The sequence below is a fragment of the Asterias rubens genome, chromosome 13 (genome assembly GCF_902459465.1).
Source record: "Asterias rubens chromosome 13, eAstRub1.3, whole genome shotgun sequence".
NCBI lineage: Eukaryota > Metazoa > Echinodermata > Asteroidea > Forcipulatida > Asteriidae > Asterias > Asterias rubens.
Genome location: NC_047074.1, coordinates 11320503 through 11328713, shown reverse-complemented (window position 1 = coordinate 11328713; position 8211 = coordinate 11320503). Strand labels below are relative to the sequence as shown.

The window sequence follows — 8211 nt, the reverse complement described above, 5'->3', positions numbered from 1 at the left end:
CCCGTATTTGTTAAAGGAAGAAACGTAATCGTCATGCTCTTTAGATCTGAGAACTACAAATTACATGGAGAGTAACGAAAACAAAAACATGTTTTTTCTCTTGTCAGTTGAAACTGGAACAAGTTAATGTGTGCCCCCAACTTGAAGGGTCGTCTGTGGACTTGTGGCGACAAAATGATGAGAGAAAAAACACCGTTGTTGGACGAATTTGTGTGCTTTCAGATAGGAATAAACGATTCCTGGCTAGAAATCTGTTATTATTTTAGTGAGAAATTACCTCGTTGTCAAAATCTATGCTACTGCAGAGGGAGCCGTTTCTCACAATGTTTTATACTATCAACAGCTTTTCCAATGCTCGTTACCAAGTCAGATTTCAAGTTAACATTTTGTTTACCAAACGTGTAACGCACTCAACAACTTCAAGAGGGAAATAAAAACACACGTGTTCACTTAGACCTTCATTGGGTTTGAGTTATATTATGTTTATTCTTGATTTTCTATTGTTTACTTTTTTTCATTTTATGTAGGCGCCTCGGGCGTTTTTCTAGAGAAGTGCGAGTTATAAATCCATTTTATTATTATTAATATTAAGGCGATTTCTCATAAAACAATACAATACAATAAAAACATGTTTAAAGCCATAATACACTTTCGGTAAACAGTATTTTCCAGGTCCCACACTTCGTGTATCACAACTTATATACAAAATAACAAACATTTGAAAATTTCGGCTCAATCGGTCATCGGAGTCGGGAACAAAATTACTGGAAAACCCATTCTTGTTTCCGCGCGTTTCGCCGTGTCATGACATGTGTTTAAAATGAATCCGTAATTCTCGCTATCGAGAATTGATATTGTTTTATTATTTTTTTTTTTAAGTAAAGCATTTCATGGAACAATACTTCAAGGGAAGTCTTTCACCATTACCTTCTGTAAGTCCTGTAAATTATTTGTAAATCTGTGCAATTTTTTGTTCTGTACCGAATTAGTATAATGGCTTTCAAACTAAGTTATGTACTACTAAAAGGCACTGGACACATTTGGTTTAATTGTAATTGTCAAAGCAGTCTTCTGATTTGGTGTATCTCATCATGCATTAAATAACAAACCTGTGAAACTTTGAACTCAATTGGTCGTTGGAGTTGGGATCAGAGAATGATGGAAGAAAAAACGAACGTTGTGTAGTTTCATATTATGCGGCTGAGGTATCAAACTCAACTCAATTTTTTTAGAGAGAAATTCCTTTTGTTTAAAAAAAAACTTGGTTACTTCATAGGGATCTGTTTCTCTGTAAGTTTTATACTATAACAACAGCTTTAAAGACAGTGGACACTATTGGTAATTGTCAAAGTCCAGTCTTCTCACTTGGTGTATCTCAACATATGCATGAAATAACAAACCTGTGACAATTTGAGCTCAATTGGTCGTCACACGAAGTTGTGTGCGTTTAGATGGTTGATTTCGAGACCTCAAGTTCTAAACTTGAGGTCTCGAAATCAAATTCGTCGAAAACTACTCCACTTCAGAGGGAGCCGTTTCTCACAATGTTTTTCACTACCAACCTCTCCCCAGTTACTCGTTACCAAGTAAGAATTCTTGCTAATAATTATTTTGAGTAATTACCAATAGTGTCCACTGCCTTTAAGTTGTCATGCTTACAAGTCGTTTGATCACTTACTGATAGTGTCCATGACCTTTAATTAGTCAATTACGGAACCCGCTGTTGTGTAATCACTTTCTTATTATCAACATTCTAATCTTACTATACCATCCACACGTTCACGTTGGATCTCAAAGACGTTTAGCAAAGGTTAATCCACTGATTAAGCTGATAACACCAAGAGCAAACGATGCGCCAGGAGTACATGCTGATGGAAAGAGAACGGATTGTAAAACAATGTCAACCTTTAGAAGCTGCTATATATATACACACATAAATGTATCATACATTAAATAATAAACCACAAGGGAAACTGACTGGGTACATTTTTAAATGATTTTGAAAAATTGACTAGAGCGGGATTTGAACCATAATGAAGAGGGTAGATGGCCTTAGCTTTCGATCCAATTCGGACCTTCTTCAGAGGCATAAAACAAGTACAAACAAATACATATTATCCATTTATAGAAAAAGAGAGGGGGAAAGGGGTTAAGGAAAGGATCCATACAGAAGCGGGAAAATAACAGCCAATCAAAGTTTCTATTTCAGAAAACAATATTGGTGGCTATGAACCAATATATATATGAACCAATATATAAAATATCAAATAATAAACCAAAAGGTTATATATATATATTTGTATATACATAATGAATAGGGTAGATGGCCTTAGCTTTCGATCCAATCCGGACCTTCTTCAGAGGCATAAAACAAGTACAAACAAATACATATCCATTTATAGCTTTCGATCCAATCCGGACCTTCTTCAGAAGGTATATATATATATTTTTTTTTATTTTTTTTCTATTTACATGATTCATCTGTAAAGTAAAATATAACTTTGCTCCCTTGAATATCTCTCGTTTTCTAAATGTAATATTTGAGTCCCATTGCTTTAATTGTTTAATTATTGTTCAGTGCCATTCTCCTTGAGCGGCCTTTTCTGGGGATTTTGGCTTGTTATAAACTAAATTATTTGTACCACTATTAAAACTCAATTTGCCATTAAAGGCAGTAGACACTATTGGTAATCACTCAAAATAATTATTAGCATAACACCTTTCTTGGTGACCAGTAATGGGGAGAGGTTGATGGTATAAAACATTGTGAGAAATGGCTCTCTCTGAAGTGCCATAGTTTTCGAGAGAGAAGTAAGTTTCCACGAATTTCGCGACCTCAAGTTTAGAACTTGAGGTCTCGAAATCAACTATATAAACGCAGACAACTTCGTGTGACAAGGGTATTTTTTCTTTCATTATTATCTCAGAAGTTCGATGACCGATTGAGCTCAAATTTTCACAGGTTTGTTATTTTGTGCTTATGTTGAGATACAACAAGTGAGAAGACTGGTCTTTGACAATTACCAATAGTGTCCACTGCCTTTAATTAGCAGAATAAACATCATAGCTCTACGGATCCGAATTGTGGGTTCATGCATCATTTAATCTATTGTTCCTTTTCAAACAAAATAAACATGTCAAAAGGAGGTATACTGATCTGTTCTATTGATTGCCTTGATGGTCTATAATTAAATAAATTGAGCATTTTATAACATTTCCTATGTTATTTTCACTCGTGTGTATAAACACAAATGAGGACATGTTATTATCATTTCTGTAGGGAGAACAAAAAAAACAAGACAAATGAGTTGGACATAAACTTACCGGTTGACGTGGTACTTGCTGATGTAGTTCCATCACCGGCAACTAAACAACAATATTTACCAAAAAAATAACTTAATGACAAGTATAATTATACAAACCTTTGGATTATGATTTATTGTCATTTCCCGCCTTCGTGCATCACCGCTGATCCGCCGCCCAGTACTTAAGCATGCATGCAGCATCAGAGTCCAGCATTCTCCAGAAGACGATCAGAGCATACTGATCGAAACGTCGAGTTAATCCCACGGTTCTTTTCAGAACCACCCCAACTCATTTAGAGATTGTTATTACATGGTGTTACCGCAAACTCTTCTATATATTGTCATGTTATTAACATTTCAGTCACACAAAATTGATCACAGCGATGCAAATTTATGAAGTTAGTTGATATGCTTAGCATTTTTTTAATGACACCAACTTCGTGGTAAAAAAAAATACCTTGTCCTTATTTTATTTTTATTTTTTTTAAAACTACGGTATTTTCAGAGGGTGCCGTTTCTCGCGGTGTTGTATACTTTCAACGGCTCTCAATTGCCCGTTGCCAAGTAGGCTTTTGTGACCACATTTATTTTGAGTATTCATAGCAATAGTGTCCAATATGTGTCAACTGCCTTAAAGGGAAGGTACACGTTTGGTAATTACTCAAAACAAATATTAACTTAAAAACTGTCTTGGTAACGAAAATTGGAGAGCTGTTGATAAAACATTGTGGGAAACGACTCCCTCTAAAGTAACGTAGTTTTTGAAAAAGAGGTAATTTCTCACTAAAAATAATAATGAAATATTTCTAGCTAGAAGTCTTTTATTCTTATCTTAGAGCACACAAATTCGTCCAACAAGGGTGTTTTTTTCTTTCATAAATTTCTCCCCCAACTTCGATGACCAATTGAGCCCAATTTTCACATGCTTGTTATTTTATGCTTATGATGGGATACACCAAGTGTGAACACTAGTCTTTGACAATTACTAATATACAAATATTGACTGCTTCGAGTGCTATGGTTAAAACTATGACTCCCGAGGTAATCCCCGGAGCGTTCTATTTTTTCCGAGGCGAAGCCGAGGGAAAATAGAACGCTACGGGGACCACCGAGGGAGTCATAGTTTTTAACCATTGCACGAGTAAAAGCAGTCAATATTTGTTTCATAACACCCCAAACATTTCTAAATACTATACTATTGTTATTAAGTTACAGACCCGAATGCTACAACCCACGGACGACGCGAAAACAGATTGCAAACACTTTTACTGTACTGCATGTAGTGTCGTGCAATCCGAAATGGTTACAGACTATTAATTTATCATCCTCGTACACGCAACGGTCGTCTGGGTACTGCACGCCATGTGCTAGTCTTCGGACTAGCGCACGGCAAACCGACGCACTATCACACGGCCGTCGTCTAGCAAAACTAAGACATGTCATGTGACGCGCTCTAAACCAATGAGCAGGCAGAATACTTGCAAGGGGTGTTATAATAGTGTACAGTGCATTTAGTAACCCAACAATGGCTAGATGCTTACCTGGTTCTTCTGGGGTCTCCACAGTCATGGCAGGCCCGGCCATAAAACTAAGTTGAGAGGAGGTGACACCGAGATAGAAGTAGCTCCTGCTGGGTTTCCCTGCTAGCACAATGGTAGCCCTTTTTGAGAAGAAAACAGTCACAAAGCATGATCTTAGATCTTGTCTTTGTACCAAAAAATTCAAATCTCTTCTGAAAACTGTTCTCATGTCGCAGGTTTTCAAAAGACAGAGTTGTTTGTGTCTGTTGACTTTCGTTTTGTTTTTGTTTTGTTTTATTAGAAGGAAATAATATAGCTCAGGTTTGTGTAGTGGTGTTTTGCCTCGCCTTCAACCTCTGGGACCCGGTTCGAATCCCACCGGGAGCACGATGAGGGATTGTGTTTTACAGCCCTGACGGGACTGCGTGGGTTTTCACTGAAATAATTTTCTGCGGTTTTCCTCTTACATCTAAATGTGAACTTTTTTTACTGTCTATTATCGTCTCGTTTGGCTTTATGTCAGAGCGTTGACGATTTTTTTTTTACATTAGCAGACAAAATATAATATGATAAACAATAAGCATCGGCGAACTGGAAACCACCTGGACCAGTCTTGGTAGCCAACCACTCTACGTATTTAAACCAACAGTATATAGTCATGTCCGCTGGTTGGCTAAGGAACAAATGTTGACTACTTTGGGCGCCTCGGAAAAAGAGAAATCTCAAGGGATCACCTCCGGTGCCTTGGTTTGAACCATAGCACGAGTAAAAAACAAGTAGCCCAAATATTTGTTTTATAAATCCCCATACATTATTGACATTGCATACAGGTTGTTTTTACAGCTGGAACAAATCACAAAACTAATAGAATAACACACAGTCATGTACTTTAAATCGGTTTGCAGACTATTTTCATCCGCGCACACGCTCGTCTTCGCTATTTGATACACAGACTAGGGCCGTGTCAGAATTGCCGACTTTGGCTACAGCTACGGCTAGATCAGCGCGTCTGTCTGTGTTGAAGAATAGCAGACGCGCGCGCCCTAGCCGTGGCTGTAGCCGAAGTCGCCAATTCGGACACGGCCTAGATGTACAACTGATTGGGTTCGAAGTGTGTCATTCTGCGCTGGTTTACGGTATAAGCTATGAAAGACGTCTCGGTTCCGCGCAGAACGATTATATTACCCTGGTTGTTAACGGTATCACAGTTAAAACCTGGTAATTGCTAATGGGATTGTACCCCGGTTGCTAATGGTAAAATGTCGCCGTTGGTGCGCCTTTTAAGACATATCAAGTGACGTGCTATTAACCAATCACAACACAGAATCGATGTTTGAGGTGTTACAAACTATAAAAACTATTGGCTAAAAATCAAACTTGTGACTTTTATAGTACGAACAAGTTGACAAATTACTCCTTCGATGGCTCTAGTACGTAATGTTAACAAATACATAATTCAAAACGAAATTCAGTAGAATTGTTAGCCAAATTTGTATGCACATCTGCCAGCTTCATGTCCCACGCTATGGCAGATGATTTACAGGTACTCGTGTACGGTGCGAGTATCTTTCTTGTTCTACATCGAAACATGTTTTACAGACTCTTCAATATCTGCAGATTGATCTTGAATCAGAGTCTTATTACCTGAATTGAAGCGGTCCTTCGTCCTGGACTGGAGCATTCCAAACCCCGAGGAGAGTCTTCCAACCTGTGTCATTGGTGTGTCCCCATGCAGACTGTAAACAAAATGACCACATACACAGAATGATGACAATTGTGGTTAAAGGCTCTGGGTGGACACTATTGGTAAATATTACTAAAAATAAATTCGGGTACGATTTGGCAGGAGATTCCCCCACCCGGAGATTTAATCTCCCATAATGGCAACATGTGTACAAACGTTTTCGAATAGCGCCCTCTTTTGAATTATCCTCCCCCAGCCCATAGGAACAGAATCTCCGGCGGACACTATATTTTAATAAGCCACTTCGGAATGTCAGTGGCGCATGTCTGTTACTGCTGACAACGGACTTTGTCTATCTCCCGTAACCTTTTGACAATACCCGCTGATATTGTCAAAAGGTCACGGGAGATAGACAGAGTACGTTGTCAGCAGTAACAGACATGTATGTGCAGCTGGAACTCCGAAGTGGCTTATTTCCTGTGTGTAAACCGGCCTAAACTACTGGCTACCCCTGCTCACATTGTTGACTGAGTGGCACTCTAGGAGGGCCGTGTCCGGGGGTGGGTAAGCGAACGTCCCGACCGCTACATTGGTGTCACGGGCAAGGTCAGCACGACGTGCCTGGATGAAGAATCCACCGATTAGGATGTCACCTTTGACGGTGATATTTACTGGAGTAAAGAAAGAAAAAACAACGAAGAAAAAAAAACATTGTAACTGAGGTAACGACCTTTTCAGATTAAACTATTTTTCTTCTTCCACATTGTGTTATTTTTATTTGAGAAATATGTGCAGAAATTACAGCCTCGGAATTATTAAAGAAGGATTTGAAAATGTGCATGGTGGAAATACGATATGGAAATGTGTGCGGTAACACCATGTAATGACTATCTCTAAATGAGTTGGGTTGGTTCTGGAAAGAACTGTTGGTTTCAACTCGACGTTTCGATCAGTATGCTCTGATCGTCTTCTGGAGAGACTATTGTTATGGGACTTGTGTTTGTTTGATGGCATAATAATAGTATAAGTCTAAATTACTTCCGCAGAGTAGATTTTCTAAACACCAACCCGTTGTAAGTTATTATGTTCAGCTTGATTCAGTCATTTTAAATTAAGATGAGATAGTTGTGATACCAAGTTGCACCATGGTGGGTCATTTTGTCACATACCAGTCAAGGATCCGCCGGCCGTATAACTGTCTGCATTCGTAGAGATAGTAAACGGTGGTGAATCGGTGTCGTTGGCCAGACTAGTACCGTTGTTATGGCCGAAGGGGACCATATCCGTGCAGAGGTTGGCGTACTTTTTTATTGGGACTCGACCATGGTATCCGAGCACCGCGGGGACGAGGATAACAAATAGCGTGATGTACATCTTCATGAGAAGTATCCAAACTTACCGGCCAAACTGTAAATTGAAACATGAACAAGCATTATTAATTACCGGAAACTCAAAATAAAAATGTATTGTTCATCCTTACCACAACAATTAAAACAATAATAGGCTGTATCAAAAGCGTTGGATGGTAGTTAAAGCCATTGGACCCTTTTGGTTCAGAAACAAAACAAGTTCACAGATTTACAAATAACTTACAGGGTTTACAGAAGGCAATGGTGAAAGACTTCTTTTGAAATATTATTCCATGAAATGCTTTACTTTTTGAGAAAACAGCAAAACAATATAAACTCTCGTTAACGAGAAT

The 8211-nt window shown here is 38.4% G+C and overlaps 1 protein-coding gene across 1 annotated transcript; it reads right to left on the bottom strand.

The window, feature by feature from the left end:
* Positions 1–1592: 1592 nt before the first annotated feature.
* LOC117299011 (putative ferric-chelate reductase 1) lies at positions 1593–7911 on the bottom strand. The gene is made up of 6 exons (XM_033782421.1): positions 7679–7911; positions 7029–7180; positions 6470–6561; positions 4847–4965; positions 3325–3366; positions 1593–1868 (listed from the first exon to the last, which is right to left on the bottom strand). The coding sequence occupies exons 1-6, from the start codon at positions 7887–7889 to the stop codon at positions 1792–1794; spliced, it is 693 nt and encodes a 230-aa protein (XP_033638312.1). The 5' UTR covers positions 7890–7911; the 3' UTR covers positions 1593–1791.
* Positions 7912–8211: the final 300 nt, after the last annotated feature.

Excerpts from the sequence above, each read along its gene's own strand:
- LOC117299011 (XM_033782421.1), bottom strand. The coding sequence starts at position 7,889 with ATGAAGATGTACATCACGCTATTTGTTATCCTCGTCCCCGCGGTGCTC. Across the intron at positions 4,966-6,469 it reads GAAGGACCGCTTCAATTCAG|GGCTACCATTGTGCTAGCAG; the intron begins GTAATAAGACTC and ends CTTCTCAAAAAG. Across the intron at positions 3,367-4,846 it reads GGAGACCCCAGAAGAACCAG|TTGCCGGTGATGGAACTACA; the intron begins GTAAGCATCTAG and ends ATTGTTGTTTAG.